General features: G+C 45.8%; 1 protein-coding gene across 2 annotated transcripts in view; it reads right to left on the reverse strand.

Moving 5' to 3' along the window:
- GLDN (gliomedin) overlaps positions 1-20,148 on the reverse strand; it is a 51,033-nt gene extending 30,885 nt beyond the window's left edge. Inside the window, exon 1 of one of the 2 annotated variants that reach the window (XM_070624385.1) lies at positions 19,640-20,148. In XM_070624385.1, the coding sequence (XP_070480486.1) occupies positions 19,640-19,990 (351 nt within the window). In that variant the 5' untranslated portion in view covers positions 19,991-20,148. Of the gene's footprint in view, positions 1-2,808; positions 5,314-19,639 lie in introns of those variants that run through there. The other variant, XM_070624389.1, reaches the window with a different exon arrangement.
- Between the last annotated feature and the right edge of the window lie 4,116 nt (positions 20,149-24,264).

Genomic DNA, 24,264 nt, shown 5'->3' on the forward strand with positions numbered 1-24,264 from the left:
GCAGTGGGAGAAAAGACAGCCAAAATGGGTCCAAAGAGCAGCCTCACCAGACCTTCCAGTTTTCTCTCTGTACAGAGACCGGGTCTCACTGAATTAGTAGAACTTCTGGATCTTGGGCAATTCAAGGGCAAGGAAGGGGCCTGAGGAGAAAAAGAACAGATTTCTTGCTAACCTACCTGGCATCAGAGGCCAAGAGCTGGTTTTAAATTCAACTAAAAGAGAGGGGACCTAATTTGGCAGTATCCATTAGAAAGAAAATGTTGTGAATTAGGAATCTCACTTGCAGGAAGAGTATACTAGGACATCTGCACAAGAATGCTCACGGCAACACTGTTTGTGATGGCAAAAACATGCAAGCAACCCAAACGTCCATCAAGAAGGTGCTTATTAAACAGACGAAAAAGAATGAGGTGGATCTCTATCTAATCTAGATCTAATCTGGAAAGACGGTCTTGGCATTCTGGTGAGTGAACACAGTGAGCCCAAGCCATGTAACACAATGCAGCTCATTGGTTGAAAAAAGAATCTAGATATGTCTGCATAAGCACAAAGAAAAGTTGGGAGGGTCGTGAACCCAATCATTAACTGAGATTTTTTTTTTTCTCCTGGAGATGGAGACTAAGGAATGAAAAGGGGATTTTCACTTAGTTTACATAGTTTTAAAAGATATATTAGGATAAAGGGTGATTTTCACTTTGTGTATTTTTAGTAATTCAGAGAGAGAGAGAGAGAAAAGAGTGTGCAAACATTATGTGAACCTAAAAGACGGGTCTAATTTGGGAACCCAAATATTGTGCCTTCATTTACCCCTATCACTTGGCATAACTTGGATAGATTTCTGTTGCTTCTAGACAAATCTACATAGAATGAACTAGAGCAGTTGAACAAGTCCAGTGATTTTCAAATTGTTCATTAGCCATAAAATCTGTCTTTTTCCCACATAAATTGCCAAACTCTAATAGATAAAACAAATGAAAATGGAACTGCTCTGGGTGAACTGGGGTGGGGTTGGCCTCAGCTACTTATCTGTAAAATGAGAGAGTTGGACTAGACAGGTGATTTCAAATTGCTCCCACCAGAGGAATGGGGGTGCAGGGTGGGGGGCGTAGTTAGGAGGTGGAAAGGGACACCCAGAGGCTTGGAGTCACAGGAGAAGGGATGAGAAAGCTAAGTTCCAGAGGAAGCCAGTGGAGTGGCTGGCCCAGGCTCACCCAGCAAGCTGGCTTCCAGAGCTGAGGACTGTTCCCCACCCCCTTTACTTTTTCATGCTGCTTAGCCTTTGCCAAAGGAATTGTCTGAATTCAACTTGAAATGCAAATTTTTGCTTTAGTTTACTTCGAATATGAACAGGATATCAGATTTTTACTCATTAAAAATGCATCAATTTCACGAAATCTTTTCTGTGCAAAAGTGAAAGGTTTAATCAAAAGTGTTCCTTTCTCGTCAGAGTGAATAGAGCCGAAAGCGGTGAGCTGCCACTGCTCATCGGAACACAAAACTCACGGCAGTTGGCTGGCTGTCCTCCTGAACTCCCTTCCTCTCACCTTTTCCTCTCAGGACTGATTCATGAGAAAGTAAAGAGCAAACCTGCCCATCACCACCAGCTGCACTGGTTTGCAGGAGGCTAAAACTATGTCCTGTCCTGGTTTCTCCGACGTTCCCCAAGTACAGACGCCAGTTTGCAAGCTGGAACGCTGTGAAAATTCTGTCACCTTTCAGATCTGACATATTTTACAGCTGAAATTCCTTTTTTCTGAGACAATTGAATACTCTTCACACGCTCCCTAATTATGCAAATTGCTGTTATTACATTCATGCAAATGATCCTTTAGAAACAGGTCCGGGGAGCTGATGATCAGCCTGCCATTGACTGAGACTCCTTCGACTGCAGAGACGGGGCCAGCTGCTTGCACTTGAAAGTTAAACTACTGGTGTTGGAGGAATCCCTCGGGGACGGGGACGGGGTGGGGGGATGGGGGGCTGGTCAGCCCCCCTGGACTCATCCCTGGAAAAGGCAGGAATTCACACTGGGGCCAAGACCTGGTAACGACAATCTGCAAACCCCAGCTGGAAGGTAGGGCTTGCCTTGCACAGGGGTGTGAAATTCTGGGGCATGACTTCCTCCCTGCAGCCCCACAGGAAGATCGGCCAAAGGTCCAGGTACTTGTCAGCTTAAGCGAGCAAGCCCTGGCCATCCCACATCAGTGGCCTGGGAGCTGAGTGCTCCTGTTGGTTTGTCCCGCCTGGGATCCTCGGAGCCCAGCTGAATCCTGCCTAGCCTTCCCCAAAGACCCCGATTCCCATGGACTGCGCCTCCTGAGCCCAGCAGCATCACTGTGTGGCTGGTTGTTGGCACACTTTTGCATGTGTTACTCTGCCTTCTAACCAGAGAGGCTCTTATCACAGGTACTATTTCATCCTTTTACTGTTGCCGCATTCACTCATCCACTCCCTTTCCCAGCATTAGAAAGGCATCCAGCACATAGTAGGTACTCAATAAAAACTTCATTATTGATTACTCACTCAACTGGAAGGGGAATGTGCTTCTCAACCAATGAAATGATTCCTTTCTGACGGAGGGGAACATTGTTTATGGGAGTTGGCCATCTAGCATGTGATCACCTGTTTCTCTTTGTGCCTGCTTGCTTAGGATAACTTTATTTTGGTAGACACTCCACTAATCTTAGAAAACAGGAGCTTGGAGATGCTGGGGTTATCCTATTAGGATCCCCAAGACAGCCCACATGAACATCACTGCAAAACCGGAAACATCTGATGTGCCCTGGTCCATAGGGGAATAACACAAACCTTCCACGCTCTCTGGAGTAGAGGCACCCGCATGAACTCTGCACCCAGGGCTGGTTAGGGCTGGTTAGGGCTGGGTCAGCCAGGCAGAGACCGAGATGCTGCCCTGTAAAGGAATCTCAGACATTCATGAAGACACAAGGCCATGGGGAAAACACGTGGTATTCACCAGCTCCTCCTGCTTTGCTGACTGGATCAGGATGGGCTGGAGGCCAGCCTGCTTCGCAAGGAACACGGGTTGGACTACTTATCTCAAAGGCATTTCTTTTGCGTATAAGCTCTGGCGGGCTGAAGTGAATTCCTGGAGATGGTGCAGCCCCCTGTGGCCCTCCTTCTCACCCTGCCTCAGTCATTGCCCAGATTCTCTAATACAATGCTGAACAAGTAATTAACGAGGGTTGGTTTGGAGTTCACCCACAGCCTTGGCCAGCCGTCTTGCATACAAAAGCTGGGAAGTCGCAGAAGCTGAAGCGGCTCTGTGTGGCCCCAGGACTCCTCAACAATCCCAGCTGGAAGCGGGTGAGACCAACAAAGGCCCTCACCCAATGTCTCTGGCAAAACTACTTTCGGCTGGGATCAGGGCCTTGGGAAACATCCCAGTGTAACATTTGTTCACCCTGGGGACATCTGAAAATGCACCCCAGAAGTCTTTGAAGGAGCATTTCCTCCTCCAAGCGTGCTCTGAGACCTTCTTCAGGCTCTGACCCAGGTCAAACGGCGGTGGGATGGGGTGGAATTTAGGGATGGATGGCTGTTTCTTGTTAACTGCACTAAACTTATAGTCAGTCATAATTATAATTATAGAAAATTATATAATTAAGTCACTAAAATTAAAGATAATGATGGTGTTAACGATAACGGTCCATCTTGAGTAAGTTGGGAAACTGGTTACTTATCAGTTAGATATTTTCTCTAACCATGCATTTTTCTTTGGTAGCTACCATGTGATGCTTGTGCCCTGCAGTGGCTTGGTGCCTTGTAATAGCCCCCTGGGGAGGGAGGGCTGGAGCCTCTAGGTTGCCTATATGGGACCTGCCCGGTCTTTCTTCAGAACAAGAGATAAAGAGAAATGTTAGAGGTTAGAGGGGATCTGCCAAGCTGAGAGGAGACAGGACCCTGCACCAACTCCCCAGCCCCTTGACTAAATAGGACCCATGACAGTATTTACCCCAGGGAATGGCTGTGAGGAGCAAATGACGGCGTCCTTATGAAAACAACTGTGTATATTCATACTGGTGTTATCGAAACATATTTGTTCACAACTGGAACATAGGTCAGCTGATTCTACATTTGAAAAATCATCAATTCATACTATTTTAACAAAAGTATTTAACTAAAGTCCAATTACTAGCTTGGTTTATCAACTAAATTCAAAATGTAGTACAGAATAGGATTTATAAAAGTAGCCAGATACAAATCACTAAGTGCCCTAACCCACTAAATATAAACGGTCATTGGTCATTAGAACCCCCTTCCTAAGCCTTTCCCTTCTTCCACCGGGAGCCCCTCAGGCGTCAGCAAGCCCCAGGTGCTCAGTCTTGTCCTGACCGCAGTTCAAGCTACTGCCTGTCAGGAATGGCCAGTCCTTTTGCTTTTCCTCCTGTTGACAAGTTGGTGAAGAGCTGCTGGCAGCAAGGACACCTGTGGCACCAACTGGCTGACCCAGCTCCAGAACCAGAAATGCTGGGCCATTCTCAGAGGAGGCTCAGGACATGTTCTCCCGGCACCTCCTGGGCTCAGATCTTGCTTCCTCCAGGTTGGAAGTCAAACGCAGAGCTGATGTGATGTTCTAGCTACTGGATGCTGCATGGCTTCCTGAGATGGCTCGCCCAGGCATATAAAAAAAGGGAGCAGCTAAAAATCGTTACTCATCTCAAATCCTTGTCTGTACTTTATTTTTAAAAAGTTGTTTTGTAGTGTATTGCCTATTTTCAAGTCCAGCAACTTTACAACTTATTCTGGTCAATTGTTTCTTAAAGAGGAAGGGCTATTTTATCTTTATTTTAAACACATGCGAATATAATGGAATAATTTTCAAACGAAATTATATATAACTATGAGAAAATAGAAGCGACTATTTGATCTTGAGATCCTGAGGCAGGGAAGAACATTCTAAAGATAAAAGCAAATGAAGAACCCATAAATGGGTTATAGATTTGACAACGCGAAAATGAAAATTTTTCAATGCCCCTCCCCACAAAAAACTATAAACAAAATGAAAAGGCAGATAGAACCCAAGGCCAGAAGGTGTGATATACAGAACATGGGCTTTGGAGTCAGACACAGCTCCATCTGATCTGAACTCCAATTCCTTCACTTGCTGGCTCTGTGACCTCGAACAGGATAATTAATCTCTCTAAGCCTCAGTGACCTGTCTGGGAATAATAATGACGATAATAATAGTAATGATCTCATAGGACTGTTATCAGGATTAGGATGTTTTTGACATACATACCTAAAGCTCTTTGAATAGCGCCTGGCAAGTTCTAAGTTCTCAATAAACATTATAATCATTATGGAGGGAAAAATATTGCAACATGTATAATACACAAAAAGCTAATAACTTTCCTATGTAAAGGGTATTCATAAATTAATAAGAAAAAGATAAAAAATGATTGAAAAATGAGCTAAACCATGAATGAACAAATCTCACACAATGAAAAACATTCAAATCACCAATAAACAAATGAAAAAATATTCACCCTCACCATAATCAAACACCTGCAGCCCCTCCCTGGTGCTGGGGATCCAACCTGTCCTGGGACAGGCCCTCCTCTTTTAAACGTCAAACTACCAAGTTTCTAATCCCATCTCCCACCCAACCTGGCGTAATTCTACACTGGTGATTCTCCAATTTAGAGTGTACTACAATTGCCTAGAGAGCAATTTACATACAGATTCCCAAGCTTAACTCCATCAAGTCTGATTCAGGAGATGCAGTGTGGAGCCCAGACATCAGCATTTTAAACAGATGTCCCAGGTCTTTTTTTTTTTTTTTGAGGAAGATTAGCCCTGAGCTAACATCTGCTGCCAATCCTCCTCTTTTTGCTGAGGAAGACTGGCCCTGAGCTAACATCCGTGCCCATCTTCCTCTACTTTATATGTGGGACGCAAGCTATGAATGAGTGTATTCTTCATCTCCCAACAGAAAAGAGAAATGGCCACTTTCCTTTCCTGAACATCCTTGTTTCAAGCCGGATTTTTCTGTTCTTTTTGTTTTTTCCTTTAATTTCTTATTTGAGTGCTAAACCAACAGTAGGATCTTTTTGGGCTGAGGTTGGAATGTGTAGTTCCTGGGATGGTCGGCTATGGGAAACTTATCCAAGGCTGTGTGTTTCTTTCCCTTGATAATTAAAGAGTGCCTAATTGAGCTATCACATCCAACAAGGTAAAATTTACAATGTCTAGCATCCAGTAAAAAATTACCAGGCCTGCAAAGAAGCAGGAAAACACAACCCAGAATGAGGAAGAAAGATCAATAAATTGAATCTCACCTAGAAGTGACATAAATGAAGGAATTAGTAGACAAAGACAATAAAACAGTTCTCTTAACCGTATTCCAATTGTTCAAGAAGCTAGAGGCAAGATTGAACATGTTAAATAGAAACAAAAAATAAAAAACACCCAATCAAACTTTTAGAAAGGAAAATGACAACATCAGAGATGAAAAATACACTGAATGGGGTTAAGAACAGACTAGACATAGCAGAAGAAAGACTAGTGAACTTGACGACGTAGCTAGAGAAATAACCAAAATGAAACACATGGGGGAAAAAAGACTCAAAAAGTGAACAGATCATCAGTGATGTGTGAAGCTGTGGAACAACTTCAAGTAGCCCAATCATGTCTAATTAGAGGCCCTGGCTGGCATGGAGGGCAGAAAAATATTTGAAGAAATAATGGCAGACAATTTTCCAAATTTTACTGAGGACTAGAAACCCATATTTCCAACAAGCTCAATGAAATGCAAGCACAAGAAACTTGAAGAAAATGAAACTAAAGCATATCATAATAAAACTGCTTAGAATATGCAATAAAGGGAAAATCTTAGGAGCAGAGAGAGGAATAAAAGACATAATCTGTACAAAGAAAGGCAAAGATAACAGAAGGGTTCTCGTTGGAAACAATGCAAGTGAGAAAATAGTGGGGTAACATCTTTAAATTACTGAAGAGAAAAAATATATTTAATTCTATACTCAAAATAATTTTCAAGAATGAAGGCAAAGACTTTTCAGGCATTTTTATGTCTATCTAGATCATGTTCAAACCAAAATGAACAACCTGCTGTTCAAGGGCCTTCTTCCCTTCTAAAGTCTTGTCCATAACTCAAGTCTCAGCTCAAACGCCACCTCCTTCTTGAAACCTTTCCTGATCGCCCACTGGGTTTTCTTCTTACTTCTCTTAGGGTCCTATTATCCTTTGCTTTGTGTCATCGTGTCATAAGTGTTTGAGGATTTGTCTTTTCCCTCCCACTAGTATTTATTCAACAGGAAACACTTGATAAGCTGGGCCCTGTGCTTATAAAGGTAAGACAAAATCTCTGAGTGCAAAAAGCTTGCAATACAGTTAATTGATTTAATTTGATTGCTTATAAAAGAGCTTTAAAAAAAAAAAAGTCTGGGCTTACTAAGGAGGAGATTGACTCTTGGCTAGAGCCTCCCCATGTCCAGATGATGAATATTCTCATGTTCAGCATCTCTACTCTTTCCTGAGCACACCTCCCACTAGGACCCCCTCCCAGACTCTGGTATGCAGCTGTCTCTTCGACATCTTCACTTGGACATCTAATGGAAATCTCAGTGTTAACATACCCAACACAGAAACCTGTTCCATCTGCAGTTCTGCCATCTCAGTTAATGGCAATTCTATCTTTCCATTGCTTGCCACTAACCTTGAAATCATTTAACTTCTTTTTTTCCCCCCCTCACACCTCATATTCGAGCTGTCAGCAAATTCCATCAGCTCGACCATCAGACATATCTAGACACTGTCCTCTTCTTACCATCTCTACTGCTACCACCCTGGCCCAAGCCACTACCTTCTTTCACTTGGATTATTGGAATAGCTATATAAATGGCCTCCCTGTTCCCACTGCCTGCCCTGCCCACATGGAGTCTCACCATAGCGATTCTTTGAAGAGGCAGGTCAGATCATGTCACTCCTCTGCCTAAAGTCCTCCAATGACTCCCCATAAAGGCCAATGTCCTTACAACAGCCTGCAAGGGCCTACATCAACTGGTCCCCTTGTTCCTCCTCCCCCCAATTATCTTTCTGACCTCCTTTCCCTCTACTCCCTCCCACTTACTTTGCTTCAGTCTCCTTGCTGTTCCTTGAGCTCTCCAGACACTCTCCTACCTCAGGGCCTTTGCAACTGCTGTTCCCTCTGCCTGAACAGCCCTTCCTCAGATATCCACATGGCTCACTTCCTACTCCTTCAAGTTCTTGCTCAAATGTCACCTTCTCAGTGAGACCTTCCCAACCCACATGACTTATAATTGCATCTTCTCCTTCCCCCGCCCTAATCCTCACCCTTGCTTTATTGTTACCCATGGAACTTATCACCTTTTAATGCTGCAGATAATTTACTTTGGTTTTTGTCTGCCCCTCCCCCACAGAACATAAAGTCTAAGAGGACAGGGACTGGTATGTTTTGTTCATACTGTTTCTTGCATACCCACAATAGTGCCCAGGACACAGTGTGTGCTCAGTAACTATATGTCAAATGAATGAATGAATCTCTGACAGGTAGAGTGGGCTTCTAAGCCAGTCTTACCAATACCTGACACCATCTCCTGTTGGGTGGGTAGCATGAGTTCTGAAGAGGAATTTAAAAAATACTTCAAAACTCTTAGCATGGCAAGAAACCCGATTCAGAAACTGGCAGAGACCTTCGTTTATATCCGCACTTATTGAGTTGTGGATGAATTCATCAGTGAAGAGTATTCAGTGAATACCTCACGAGAGGCATAGCAGAGAACAGTGAAATATATTTAAAGAGACAAGGTGACTAAAGGTGACAAATTAGAGACTAAAACTGTGCACAAAGTGTTAGTTGTGTGACACAGACAAATAAGTACTGAAGAAGTGAGGGGAGGAAGAGACGAGTGTTTTGAAGTGAGCTGAGAATCACTTGTCCCCCTCCCGGCCTCTAATGGAGTTTTCTGAAGCAGGAGTGCTGTGGGAATAATCCTTCACTAACTGTCAATAACAATATTTTGTGCTCACATTGTTCCCTTCAACAAGCATCTTCAGATAATTTCTGATTTTTATCTAAGCATTCTTATCCCCACCCTATAGTTAGAAAAGTGTACAGAAACCATAGTTAAGTAACTTGTCAGATGTTAGGGGAATAGACAAAGACTTAAACTATTACCCCCAAACTCTGCCCTGTGGCATTCTTTGCACACAGCAAAAACATTTGTGAAGATGTTTTGTCAACCTACTCCCTGCTCAGCCCCCTCCTCCTCAGCACAGGGAATAGCCACAAGTGGGCTCTCCAGAAAACATTTGGAGGCGGTCGTTAGAGGTCCAGAGAGATGCTCACCCACGAAACAATTGTTGATGCTGTTAGCATTGGAACACTGGCTAGATGGGACCGTTGGTCTGACAAACATGCCATTCCTGTGGGGTTCTAAAAGATTTGGTTACTGAAAAGAGTGAATACATGAGTTCACATTGAACATGAATAAAAATATTTGCAAATTATGCTTAGTATAATTAATTTCCCCAAATCCAATATCCAAAATATATTTTTTCTTTTGGATCCATTAACCAGAAAAAAAGACAATTTGGGAAAGAGCATTCTTTCTAGAGGTCTGTGTGTTGCCCCAATCACCAGGACTCTGAATTTTACAGTTATCCTAGAATCTGCCCTGCCCTTTCTCTGGCAAGTTCTGTTGGTTCTATCGCCATTCTTTTTATCACAAGGTTTCAAAATTCCCTGAAGCACAGAAAGGAAGCATTTGAGAAATGCTCGAATCCAGTAACTCTAAGGTAGCACACATTGAGTTCTAGGCACCATGCTAAGGACTTTGCATGGATGATTGAATTGCGTCCTTGTGATGATACCTAAGGTGGTTACTGCTATCATTGTCTTCTTAAGGATGAGGGGACTGCGACACTGAGAGGTTGACTGACCTGTCAAAGGTCACACAGCTAATAGGGGAACCAGGAGAAAACATACAGTATGATTCCATTGCTCATTGCAGAGATTTTGGGGTCTGCCTTTTTCTTTAGACTTGTAAAGACCTCTCTAATGGAGAAGACAGAGTTCAGATGCTCCCCTTTCCTTGAATACTCTTTCATTTTTCAGTTCCTTCCCTCTTTTCTTCTCTTTTCATCTCATATTCAGTCTCAAAACAAATTCAACATCCTCACTTCTAAACTAACCCACTTCAGTGTTTCCTCATTTCTGTCCACAATGCCAACATGATTCATGGTGTCAGATGGATCTGGACCAGATGGCTCCTTTCTCTTTCTTATATCCAATGAGTTATTAAGCTCAATTTATTCTTCTCTCTGGATATTTCTAGGGTATATATCTTCTCCATTTCTGATGCCATCACCTTAGCTAGACATGAATCATTTCTTGCCTGGACTAGTGCCATAACTTACTAACTTTCTTCTTGCCTCTGGTTTCTTCCCTCTCCAGTCTTTACTTTACCACCAGACCAGTCCTACAAAACCACTGTCTTCATGACTCTCCCCAGTAAGGAGTCTACAATGGCTCCCAATTGCCCAGTGGATTTAGTCTCAACTTCTCAAAAGTTGAAATTCAAGGCTCTCTCTCACCTAGTCAACCCTTCCTGCCAGCCCAAACTCCTCAGTGCAGGAAGGGCTGCTTGGCTTCTTGCTCTTCCAGCCTGTACCATTTTCACTCCAGTCCCAAGACCTTAGCTGAAGTTATTGTCTGTACTTGGAATGATTCGCCCTCCTTTTCTGATTCGCCCCAAATCTCACCAACTCTACATTGCCCATTTCAAGTTCTGTCTCCTCCGTGAAACCTTCCTTCATCACTATAGTGAGGGTTGATTTTCTCTCTTCTTGACTGCCCTGATGCTCATCACACAACTCACTGTAAGGGATTTTCCTCTAAAGGTCTTCCTGTTCACAGGGATTGATTCCAAGGTCCTCAAGTGTTGCCTATAGGGAGAAGGCACTTTCTACCTTCTAGTGAAAAGGATTCCAGACTCCAGTACTCACCCACTAAGTTACTGAAAAACTGGGGAATTAATCTTGCAGTTGTCAGCTCATCATTTTAGCTTGGGTACAATTATCCTCAACACATTTCCAAGTACTTCGCGGTTCTTACATACAGCCCGGGCAGGGCCTTCAAAGTTCCTGGCACTTTGGTGAGCAAGAGAAACTTTTTCTGAGTGACAGAGGAAGGGGTTACCCTCTCTATTACATTCAGAACAAACTCCACTGATTGCATTTTAAATGATCTTCAGTTGGTCTTCTTGTTTTAACTCTACCTTTCAGTAACGAAAATTGTGTCTTGAACTTCAGTGAAACTAGAAGTAAATTATATCTAGTTAAACATAGAGCTGTTAAAACTCAAAGAGCTACATAAAAGCAACTGATGGGCTGAAAAATGCTCCCTTTGTAGCAGAATCACAACCTAAAAGCTTCAGCTTGTTTCACACAACATGACCTTTAGTCTGCAGATAAAATGCATGTAAATTAAGCTTGAATGTCAACTAGATTTCACCAAGGATTTCTTCGTTTTGGTGGGAAGGGGAGGGGAGTTTGAGGAATGTAGAGAACAAAAGGAATGTCTTCTTTTTTTTTTCCCCAGATAAGTGTGTTTTATCAGATCTAAAAGCTGTTCTGTTAGTTCTCGCACAGGTAACCACGTCCTGGAGAACATGAGACCCCCAAGAGGTAAATTGTTCTCCTTCCTTAGACGTTTTTGCTCTACCTTCTACTCACATTTTCTCAATTTTCCAAATGAAAGAACCCAAAAGTTTTTCAGGACTGCCAGCGACAGGGATCAGTAGAAGTTAATAATAGCTGAGCCAGTCAGAAAGGGGGTGAAGACGACTCCCTCTTAGTGAGTGTCAAACCTCATCAGCGGCCCCGCAGGAGGGGTGAGGGCCTAGAGAGCCCTGTGATGCTGCAGAAGTCCTGTTACCGCATCGAGGCTGACTCTGTTTTGTTGTCAGTGACAAGATGATTTAGGCTGGTGTGATGCCAACCCAGGCTTCAAGATGCCAAATATTGTCCCGAAGCAGCAGCTGATAGGAGCACAGATGAACAGACTCGGCATTCTGAAGGAAGTGGAGATAAAGAGTAAACCCAGAAACAAGATGCTGGGAGCACGGGGCAAGAAGGGCTAATGATAATGTCATAGTGGTTAATCTTAATAACAGCAACAATGAACACTTACTGGGAACCTGACCATACCAGGCACTGTACTTTACCTACATCATCTCCTTTAAACCTAACAACCCCATGAGGTAGGTACTATTATCTCAGTCTTATAGACGAGGAAACTGAGGCTTGGAGAAGTTGAAAGACTTGCCAAAGGTCACTCAGCTACCAAGCTGTGGGCCCAGGATGTGAATCTGTCTGACTCCCGGGACCACACTGCTTACCACCACCACGTACCTCAGGGAAGCATCAGGGAGAGAGAATTTGGCTGGGAACCTAACAGGAAAGAATGAATTCAGGTTGCTCAAGTTAAGGGCAGGCACACAAGGGCTGCAAACAACAGCAGCACCATGGGAAGTGACCTAGACCAAGCACAGAGAGATCCTAGGACAAGGGTACCGGGGAGAATGAATCACTCCTTGGCAGTGAAGGACTGGTGATCTGAGAAGTTGCTCTGGAACTCACCCAGAAAGGCCCTCTGCCTAAGGATCTCTCAGCCTGTGGTCTAGTGGGTGGTCTGTGAGGTTCTGCTGTCTCCCCAGAGTGGAGTGGCACTTTTCCAGGGGGGCACATGGCTTTGAGTTCCAAAGGGAAAAATCCATTTTATCTCTGGCATAGTGGCAGTGAAGGCTGAAGGAAAGGCAGGGAAACAGCAGATAAAGATGACAGTGGAAAATTCCCCAGGCCCCACAAGGTCCATCCACCTCAGGCTGTAAAGGCTCAGCGGGCTTGCTCCTGCTGCCCTCACCTCTGCTGCTTTGGCTAGAAAGAGCCTAGGGGCTTTTCCATAGCTCCATGGTCTGGGAGCAGGTCCAGAAGGCTCAATGCCCTTCATGTGGTCAACACAACTGCCCAGTTCTCATGGGTCCAGGTGCTCTGTCTTGACCCACTTGTTTCTTACATATGTCCTTAGAGAATCATGACAGCTCTATATCAGTGCTGAATGGTTTATTTGCACGTGTTGATGAAGAAAGTGTCAGAAGGATGTAGCTAAGAGGCCAGCTCTCTCCTGTCTTCCTCAACGTACCATCATGACCTGATACGCAAGTTAGGTTTATGAGTGTGTTCACAGTACCAACACCAGACACAATCTCAGCAGAGACATAGCTTCAAGTTCTCTCCCATTCTTTTTTTCTTTTTGCTTTTCCTTTTTTTTTTTTCCGAGGAAGATTAGCCCTGACAGCAGCCCTAACTGCTGCCAATCCTCCTCTTTTTGCTGAGGAAGGCTGGCCCTGAACTAACATCCATGCCCATCTTCCTCTACTTTATATGTGGGATGCCTACCACAGCATGGCGTGCCAAGTGGTACCATGTCCACACCTGGGATCCGAACCAGCAAACCCCGGGCCGCTGAAGGGGAACGTGCGAACTTAACCGCTGCGCCACCGGGCCAGCCCCCCAAGTTCTCTCCCATTCTTAACTGACGCCTGGAAATGGCTTCTGACATGCAGACCAACCACATGGTGTCAGGTGTGACATTCCAAGTGCCCAGGTGCCTAGGCTGCTGTGAGGAAGGCCACAGAAACCCACCTCCCAGGCTCTGTGTGGGCATTTATGACTGGCTGCCCTGTCTTTTTGTGCCCTGCTGTATCAGGCCTCTGATCTCTCATCTGGGCCCGCGCTGTACTTCAGGACCTAATGGAGTATAAGTCTCTCCCCTTCAATTGAAGAGAACAGATGGGGTTTGCGATAAGGCCTAGGTATGAGGTTAACGAGTGGTTAAACGCTGTCCTAACATTGACTGCTCTTGACTTGGGGAGCCAGCCCAGGAGGAGCAAGCCGTGGGGGCCTGGCTCAGCCCTGCCTACAGCTTCCCTCTCGAGTGGAACCACACTCTCAGATTGGCTGTGTCCTGGATGCCGTCTCCTTGGGGTAGGTCTTCTGGTCCAGAGTTAACCCAGTGCTAGAACAACCCTGACTTAGGAGCTTGGGCTCTCCAAAGGAACAACCCTGGTGTCCCTTTGCTCCAGCGGACAGCTGTCTATTTGAAGAATTGGCAAGCCTTCCTACAAAGGACAAGGCAGAAAGCATTTAGGCCATATGGTCTCTGTTACAGCTGCTCAACTCTGCTGTTTTCATGCAAAAGTACACACAGATAATATGTAAACAAATGGGCATGTCTGTATTCCAATAAAACTCTGTTTACAGTTATAGAAATTCAAATTTCATATAATGTTCATGTGTCATGAAATATTATTCTTCTTTTGATTTTTTTCCTAACCATTTATAAACATAAAAATCATTCTTACTTTGTGGGCTGTACAAAAACAAGTAGTGGGCTGGATCTGGCCCATAGGCTACAGTTGGCCAACCCCTGGTCTAAAACTTCAGCTTTTACACCATATGGAAGTACTCAGTCCAAGGGCTGGGAAAGAAAAGTAAACCCTGGCATAGCCAACTTAGGGCCTTCAAGGAAATATAGCATCCATGTAAACAGGAGCTGTGACTATAGGTAATGTAATTTTTTTCCCCTATAAACAAGATAATTTATAGACCCACGTAAGAGGACCACACAGCAGTCCTCATGAAAAGCTCTATGTTTGTTACAATAATGCATTACTGCTTAACACGGTTGGAGAACTACCCTCAAAACTGGAGCACATGCTTTTGAAAAGCCACAGTGACGGAAATCTCCATCCACCAAAGCTGGAGTTGATTTTAGAAGCAGCCAAAAAACAAAACAAAACCTAAACCAAACCAAATGCAAAAAATCTCGCCACTCAACCAACAATAACAATAACTATGGGACGGCTACTACTATCCTTTCAGAATCAGGCTGGAAAATAATTGAGGGAGGGGGTGGGAGTTGTGGTTGAGCTAAATAAAACCATTTTTGTTTAAAACCACTCATGATTATAAGATGAGACTGCTGCAGACTAAGCTTGGAAGTCATAACATGGCCCCTAACAATGTGAGTGTTGTTTGGCCAACACTCTGTCAGCTAATCAAAAACATTTTTTTGGAATTTTTGTCAATATTTAAAAGCCAAGCAATTTCACATAAAAAGTGAGATTTTTACTTCTCTTGAAAAAAATCATAAGATAAGGCACACTGAGCTCTCTTTCTTGTACAGCAACAATCAGCAAGAGCCTCTCCTTTAGACAAGAGTACAGGAACCTCAGGCTGGCACAGTCCCTACCATGCCCTATCACCCCCCAGCTTAGTGGCTGCTGCCATGTAACCTTGTGCTTATGGCCTTTCCATTTACCATGAGAGTAACACAATCACCTGGTTCAAAAGTCAAAATCATCTACAAAGCTATACCGTGAAAGGCTCATTCCTACCTTATCCCCATCCTCCCTAAGTAAGTACTTTTATTTGTTTCTTCATTTATTTTTCCCCTTCTTCTTTACACAAGGCAATACAATATATATTTTCCTCTGCCTTGCTTTCTTCACTTAAAATATCTTCTGGAGATTGTCCCGATAGCAGTACATAGAGAATTTCCTCATTCCTTTTTTACAGCTACCTAGTCTCCCAGCCCACCCGGAGTGTCTAGGTCAGTTTATTTAACGAATCCTGTATTGATGGACAGGGGTTGGTAACAGTCTTTTGCTTTTACAAATATTCTGCAATGAACAACGATGTGCATATGTCCTTTCATTGGTGACCAAGTCTATTGTGCAGGATAAATTCCCACAAGTGAGACTACTGGGACAGAGGGCAAATGGATTTGTAATTTTTAGGTTTTGCCAAATTGCCTTCCACACAGGTTGTCATTTTGCACTCCCAACAGCAATGCAAGAGCATGTCTGTTTCCTTCAGCTTCCCCAACAGAACGTGTTGTCACATTTCTGCAGATTTGGCACTCTCATGGGTGAAAATTTCAGAGCAGTTGTAACTTACATTTTTAAATCAACATGTGATGTTTTCTCACATGTTTAAGAAACATTTGCATTTATTTCTTGAGAACTGTCTGTTCCATTTTCCTATTGGATTCCTATTTCTGTTGCTGATTTTCCTATTAAACTCTGGGGTGTTTTCCTTATTGACTTCCAGGAGTGCTATATATATTCAGACTAGCCCTGTATCTATGATATGAGCTACAAATGCTCTTTTCCAGGTTGTCATTTATCTTTTGCCTTTGTTTACAGTGTGGGTGTGGGTGTGTTTGGTTTTATTGTTGTCTGTCATGCAGAAGTTTTGTTGTTGTTGTGTGTGCTTTTTAAATGCAGTTAAATTTATTTATTTATTATTTGCTTCCGGCTTTTGAGCTATAGTTTGAAAGAAAGATCTTCCTCATTCTGAAGTTAAAAATGAACTTACTCGTATTTTCTTCCAGTAATTTTAGAGTTTCATTTTTTAAAAATGTAAATCTTTGATCCATTTAGAGCTTGTTAAGGTGCACACTGTGAGAAGTAAAACTTTTTTTCCTATTGGGTGCTCGATGCTAGATTTTGGGCAGGACAATAAAGCTCCCAGAACATCAGTAAAGGGGGGACATGAAGAATGGGGTGACAGAGAGCAGCTAGTGGGAGGAGAAGTGAGAAGAGGGGCGGGGCAGGAGCGGAGACTAAACAGAAGCTGCACCTCCTGCAAGAGTTCCTGGCAGATGGGTTCCCATTCCTGGTCTAGTTCCGTGGTGCCCAGGGCCCCTTTTGTTACTTTTTGGCAAAGTACCTACTTACTTTTAAAGCTTTAATGTGTTCAGCTGTACCAAACTAACTGTACTTAAGTAATAATTAGGTATGTTGCCCTTTTAACAAAGTCATTTACAGCTGCCAACCAGTTTCTGGTCAGAGTGTGCTAACCAGAATTACCATGCTGAGTTGATGTGCCTTCAGCCAAAAGCACAGAACTTGGAAGCATCAGCTTGAGGAGGCTCACCTTGGGTAGATGAGCCATTCTGGAAGACTTTTTGAAATGCTGACATTAGTTTGCATATAGTTTATTTCTTTGTTCTTAGATCTCTAAGGACACGGGACCTCAGTGGGAGACCTCTGATCTCACCCTCCTTCAAGACCTACTGGTGCTTAGAAAACGAGGGAGGAGGTGTAGACCACAACCATAGTGTGCACACCCACCTCTATGCAGTGTACTGAACTGCCCTCTCAGCAACTTTTCTACTAGAGGTGCCCCGGGGAAGTTCCTTTTTAAAAATTGTTTCCTCCTGGGAATAATTCTCTGCTCTGAGAAAAAACAGAGAATAAAGATGGGAAAAATTTGCAAAGCCAAGTGGTGAGAATATTGCTGAAATAAAAGGCTTTCAGCAGTAAAGTTGGTTCCTCTGCTGGAAGCAGAGGCCTCAAGGGGGACTTGGTGAGCGTGAGATGCTTAACCCAGCTGACGGTCATCAGGCAGGCCAAGGTCCTTCCCGCTGGTGAGCGGGCATCCACTCCCAGGCTGCAGTCCTAGCAATTAATGCAGAATCTCCAGGGGTGGGGTCTAGGCACCAGTCACGTTTAAAGCTCCTCATATGATTTCACTGTGCGACCACTGCTCTGGAACTGTGCTACTCAAAGTGTGGTCCCCAGACCAGCAGTGTTGGTGTCAGCGGGAGCTTGTTAGACATGCAGACTCTCAGGCCCCAACTTAGACCTTCTGAATCAGAATCGGCATTTTAACAAGATCCCCAAGATATTCATATGCATGTTAAAGTTAGAGAAGTAGTGGTCTAGAGTAGCGTTTCTCAAAGCGTGGCCCCTGGACCACCTGCATCAAACTCACCAAGGGGTGGTAGGCTGGGAGAATGGGGGTCAGGGGACTTGATAAGAAAGCTGATTCTGGAGATGATCTATGATTCGATAAGTCTGAGGGTGGAGCCCCGAAATCTGCATTTTAAATGTATTCCCAGGTGATCCCTAAGCCTACTGTTTGAGAACTGCTCCCAAGAGGAAAGCTAGCAATGTGATAGCTGCTTTCTCCTGGCCTGCATGGAAATTCCCTCAGTGACCCTCAAAGGTCAAAGCATTCCTACTGCAAGCGGGGGAGGAGTTGGTGATAATCTACAAATGCTTCTCAGCCTGATAAATATGATGTTTCTGCTCTCTGACCTGTGACCCCCAGCAGGTGGTGGTAGTTAGATCTAACTTTCAGATGAACACAGAAATGAGTCTCTCCATTCTCTTGGGTTAGTGACTGAAGAGGCTGCAATTTGGATTTATAAGCCTCTACCTTAAAAGCAGGATTAAAAACATAAGATGCTGATGCTCAGATGCATCCTTCTTGGAGGGTTTCAAAAAATGCTCAAAATGCACAGTAGAGAGTCAAGAGAAAAAGCGAATTTCACTAAGGCGATTTCTTCATTACAGAGGTGTTTTGAAATTTTTGCTTGGGGCCAAATTTTTAAACAACGCGGGTAAAAAAATGAAGCCAGCAATGGAAAATTCGACCTCTATCAAAAAATGTGTTTGAAGTGTGTAATACTTCCACATAGTTTTAAAAGCACTTAAGCTATTTGAAAGCTTCTGTGATAACAGAAGCTTTAAGTGGATTTATCTTCTAATACTTAGGATTCCAAAGCACGACTCACACTTGACTTGAGGTGACAACTGAACTCTTTGTAATTACTAAGTGAAATAAGACCATAGTGGTTGTAATGGATAGTGAAATGGAATGGAGAAATGCAATGTGATCTAAGTATAGTAGTTAGATAACTATTGAGCTAAAATCAGCAAAAGCAAAGAAACTTAAAACTGGGGGGAAAAAAGATATTGGAGGCGTTGCTTTAAAGACTTTCTTTAGAGCAGTGTTTCTTAAAATTTGGGGGAGAAGGCCAATGGAGGCCCTTTGAAAATCTCATGAAAAGCTACGGACCCTTTCTAGATGCACTCTCCGCCAGCGCACAACCTGGCAATTTCTAGAGTCCCTGTTAAGAACCTCAGCTTTGACCTTGGGTTTTAGGAAAATTCTTCTATATTGATTCTCCCATTTGGAACCGCTTTAGACCCAAGAGCAACTTTCTCCGCAACAACGCCCTAGGTGGTTGGTAAAATGAGGGCCGATTGTTTTCATTTCAGTGAGACAATTCGGTTGGGCGATCTTGTGGGGGTCCCAGGCCAGGCGAACAGGCAAATCCCTAGAGTGGGCCAGGGAGAGTCTCCCGCGCTTTCAGAAATGCCGCCTCCGTGCTCTCCGGGGCCCCGACGGGTTGCACAGCAGAGGCCGGGAGCCACTGTGGCTCCCTTCACATCAGAAAGTGAAAGATTTTGTCCAAAGTAAGAGGAAAAGTAAGCTCTTAAAAACACTGCCTACATCCCTCATTTACCTGCAGACTCAAGGACGTAGGTGGTGGAAGACTTACCCCCTCCCCCGCTGCCCCCGCTTAACAGACAGGAAAACTGACCCCAGAGGGCTAAGGTGCTTGCCAAGGTGACATCCCCAGCCGAGCTCACACCCAAGGCCCTCTCTCCGCAGCCCCTCGCCATCTGGCCAGGGGAGGTGAGGGCGTCCGGGGTTCTCTCCTCACACTACCCGCCGCCCACCCGGCGGGGGCGCCACGGGGAGCCGAGCCCCCGCCTACCGGCACCATGGAGTAGGTCATCATCATCATCATGTCGTGGCTCTCGGCGCGGACCTGCGACGCGGGCTCCCCGCCGTGACTGCGCTTGTTGCGCGCTGCGCCCCCGGCGTCGGGCGCGGGCGCGGGCGCGCGGCTCAGCTCGGCCAGGAAGGTGCGCAGGGCGCTGTCCTCCCGCTGCTCCCAGCCGCGCTGCGCCTCCAGCGCCCGCAGCGCCGCGCTCAGCCCGCGCCACTGGCACAGCGCGAACACCGTGCCCGCGGCATTGAGCGCCGAGAGCAGCGCCACCGCGGCCAGGGCGCCGCGCAGCCCCCAGCCCGCGTCGCCGCGGCCTCGCTCGGGGCCTCGGGCCATGCTCCGCGCGCCTCAGGCCACCTCCCGCCCCGGCGGCCCTTATACGCTGCGGGCAAGCCGTGGGCTGATGGCAGCGCCGTGAGTCACGCTGCCCTTTGGCACGGCTGGCGGGGCGGGTTGGGGACAGTAGCAGCGGCGCCCGAGCAGCCCGGAGGGACAGAGGGGGAGAGGAGTGAGCAGAGACAGCCCGCAGAGGAGGGGCGGGCAGGGCTCCGGCTCTCTGTGCCCGGCCAGGCAAACCAGCAAACCCGCCTCTCCCTCCTTTTCCCGCTGCTCTGCCCGTGGGCATTGCCTTGGCCCAGACGGGCAGGGCGAGGGTCAGACTGAGGGGGACAGCAGGAATTCGTAGGGCTTGAGAAGTCGCCGGATTCCACCCCCGCCCCCCCCCTCTTTGGAGAAAAGGATCAGCATGCCTACTGTCCCTGGGAGGTCTGCTGGGCCGGCTCCCAGGCTGCCCATCACCCCTTCCCGCATCACAGGTCCCCACGTGGCCACCCAACACCCTACTTCGTCTTTCCCAGGAAGCGGATGAATAGAAACAGGGAGACAGTTGGCACTGGAGAGTTTAAATGGCCTCCGGTCAGAACCAGGAAAGCCCAGCCCTGCCTGGCAAGCAGGAGTCTCTGTGAAGGGAGATTTCCAGGATTTGACTGGCCAAGAACTCTCCCATGGGTCCCATCCCTGGGAGGCGGCAGGGGATGAGAAAAAAACGCCAGAGTGGAAGCCAGGAGACCTGGCTCTAACCCCATTCTGTCACTACCCAGCTGGGGGGCTTTGAGCATGCCCCAAGACAACTCTGGACTGATTCTGAGGTGCTTTCCGGCTGAAGGGTTGGGACTCTGGCCAGGCCCTTCTGGACCTTACTTAGCCTGCCTTTCTTCAGAGGGCAGTTGCCTCACGCCTCCTAGTTACCCCTTCACAACACCCTCCCTGTCCAGTTGGCTCAGATGCCTGCTGTGCCTCAAGAGCCACTGTCCCCCAAATGCAGAGTCTCTTCTCAGCCCCCTCAGAGGTCCTCTTCACTTTCTGTCTTTCTCAGCTTTCTCTACGATGGTTCTACCTCCCTGGGACCCCAGGGCCTACAGAAGGCCCAGTGATGTGGGGAAGACCCCAACCAGAAGCCAAGATTGCTGTTTCCACAGCTCATTATCTCAAAGGAGGAGGTGGTTCCCTGCCATGGAGCCAGCTGGAGCCATCAAAGAGAAAGGACTTCCTGTAGCGTGGGGAGCCACAGCTGCTTCAGCGATGGGGGAACAAGTAGGAAGATGGGGAAGCAAGCACCCTAGGACTTAATGGTAGGAGCTCTGTAACCATCTCCTCCCCAATGATTAACATTCCAATTCTTGCAGGTGGGTTTTTGGCGCAGAAGAAAAAGCCTGGAGGAGTATCAAACTTCTTGCCCGCCGTTCACCAGGGAAGCCAGGGTAGAAGTGCTGAGGAAGCAGAAGAAAACCGAAGTGACATCTCAGTCAGAAGTTCTGTGTCAAGGTCTGCATTCCTGAGTTTTAATGGGACACTGACCAACTTGAGTATTCTTAGAAGAGCACCTGAAATGAGGAGGAAAGCGTGAAAATCCAAGTGGTTCATGAAGGACCCCACCTATGGGGACATGACGGCTGGGAGGGGAGGGAGGTGACATTGACAACTTTGTCCAGTTCTCTCAACTCTAACATACTGCGACCTATTTGAAGAACTGCCATGTATCCTTATCTTTTTTCATCCAGGCTTAGGATGCCAATTGTCAGGTTTAGGACCATTGAGGAGAAGCCACAGAGAGACAGAGCTGGGGCTCAGCCCCAGTAAAATCTTTGTTTAATTCACTAAAACCTTACTGAGTACCTACTGTGTGTTAGGCACAGTGATGGGCATTGGAGGTACAGAAAGGAGCAAGACAAGCAGCTTGCCGCATGAGCAGTTGGAATGCCATGGTGCGTCCTGAGCTTCTCTTTATCATAACATTCATTACAGTTACTGTTGCCTGACCATCTGTCACCAGTGTCCACCATTAACAACAGAGGATACAGCTACTGAAGTTAGGGACCACATCTTGTTTGACCCTGTCTTCCCCAACACCTAGCACAGTCCCTGGCTTGAAATGGTTATTCAGTAATTACCTGTTGAATGAGTGAATGAATGAAAGGCTGGGAAGTGAGGGCATTTCTATGTGAAACGATGGTGTGTTTAGTGGTGGTATGGCTTAAGAATGCCACAGCACTGGCTCCATCTTCCTTGGAAGGCTCCCTGTCCTCTGGTCGAGAGAGTGAGTGTAGCCTGACACACATACCCCGTCTGGTTCAGACCCCACGGCCAGTAGAAGGAGTGGAGTTCCAATTCCACTGGGAACCAGCCAGGCTCTATCTGACGATCTCAAGATGCTGCCCCTTCTAGGATGTAGGACTCAAAAGGCTTGTGACATGGACTACAGGCTGGATGGGTGGAGTGCACCGGGGCCAAGAGAGGAGCAGAAAGAGAGCAAAGGAAAAGCCAGATTCTTTTTGCCCCTGACCCTTCTCCCAGTTTCCTCTCCAAATCTTTCCGTGTAGGAATATGGTATTTTATTTATTTTTTTTTGAAGGATTTTTTTCTTTGAGGAAGATTAGCCCTGAGCTAACTTCTGCCAATCCTCCTCTTTTTGCTGAGGAAGACTGGCCCTGAGCTAACATCCGTATCCATCTTCCGCTGCTTTATATGTGGGATGCCTACCACAGCATGGCATTCCAAGCGGTGCCATGTCCACACCCGGGGTCCGAACCTGCGAACCCCGGGCCACTGAAGCGGAACAATGAGAACTTAACTGCTGTGCCACCAGGCTGGCCCCGGGAATATGGTATTTTAGAAGAAAGGAGAAGGGTGGGGCATGTTGATACAGCCTACAAGGCAGGTATCTCCACTCAGCCCTCACCCCAAGATGGCTGTGTCCAAGCAGCTGGCCTTGATCGGTTCTCTTTGCCCTTTCTTGTCAGTCCTCTCTCTACACCCTCTCTCCACCACAGCTCCATGCATTGACCTTTCTCCTTCTCTGTTCTAACTCAGAGTTGCACCTGGTTAAGGCCTAGCTCAGTGCCCCTTTCATCATCAAGCCTTGCCTTCTGTGCCAGCCTATGTTCTCCCTGAACTCTGCAAGCCCCAGGGTCTCAGAGGTTATGAGCATGGGCTTCAGAATCAGATAGACCTGAGCTTGACACAACTTTTTAACTTTGTGACTTTGGGTATGTTACTCAACTTTTCTAAGGGGACTGTAATCATATCTGTCTCTTAGGTTGTGAAGACGTAATGAGAAAATGCGTGTAATGAACTTGGCATGTAGTAAATACTCAAGGGACGTTAGTGCTGTTGACTGTGGGCTCCGTGAACTTACTGATACCCATACTGAGCCTTGTGCTGTTGACCAACGTCTTGCTTCTTCCAGATCTTAGTTCTTTAGTTGGGTTATAGTATGCTTAAGGAGGGGACCTCTCTTCACTGTGTCCTTCACAGCAGGAGCTCACGCCAAGTAGGAATATTTGATTAATTGATTGATTACCTAGTCACACTTTGTTGATGCTTTTTGAGGAACAGAACTTTTAAGCATGTGGTAAACTTGGTCTCTTGTCTGAATGCAGTGGCTTTGAGATTGCTTATGTGGGACCCTTCACTCTGTGGCTTCCTAAGCCTCCCAAGACTTCTTGAGGCGCAGATGCATCTATGTAGACTGCCCTGCCTCGTGGTTCTCAGGATTGGCTGGTACTTTCTACTTATCATTATTTTTTTTAAAAGTTAGCTATTAATCTGGACTATTTTGTTGACATAGGGGGTTCAAGATAGAGTGAGAACACTGGGGACATCTGACTTTTCTTTTTTGGAGACCAAAGAAGCCAAGAACATAGTGTGCTACCTTTACAACAAGCAGTGGTTTTTCCATTAAAAGGCAGATGCTTCATTTCCGAAGGTTAAATAGAGTGGTCCTCAAAAAATGATTCCAGTTGGTTAACTTTAGGGCCCTGGAGAATAAAATCCAATTCAAGCATATACTTCAACTTTAATTCCACAGTATTTCCTCTTGATTATGAAGTGAAAATTCTCATTTGCTCTAGGGCCTGGCACTTGGGTATTTTGGTCCTCTGTGGGGAGGGTGGCGGCCATGCTGTGCCTGCCGATGCCACTTTGGGGCCTCCCCTGTCCTTCTCTTGCCAGTGGTTAGGGAGAAAGTCTCTTTAATAGTTGCCACCTTGTACAGTTTCCACCAAACCGTCTCTGGTTTTAATTCCCCGTTTCTACATTTTAACTCCAAGAAA

This window comes from Equus przewalskii, chromosome 1 (assembly GCF_037783145.1).
Source record: "Equus przewalskii isolate Varuska chromosome 1, EquPr2, whole genome shotgun sequence".
NCBI lineage: Eukaryota > Metazoa > Chordata > Mammalia > Perissodactyla > Equidae > Equus > Equus przewalskii.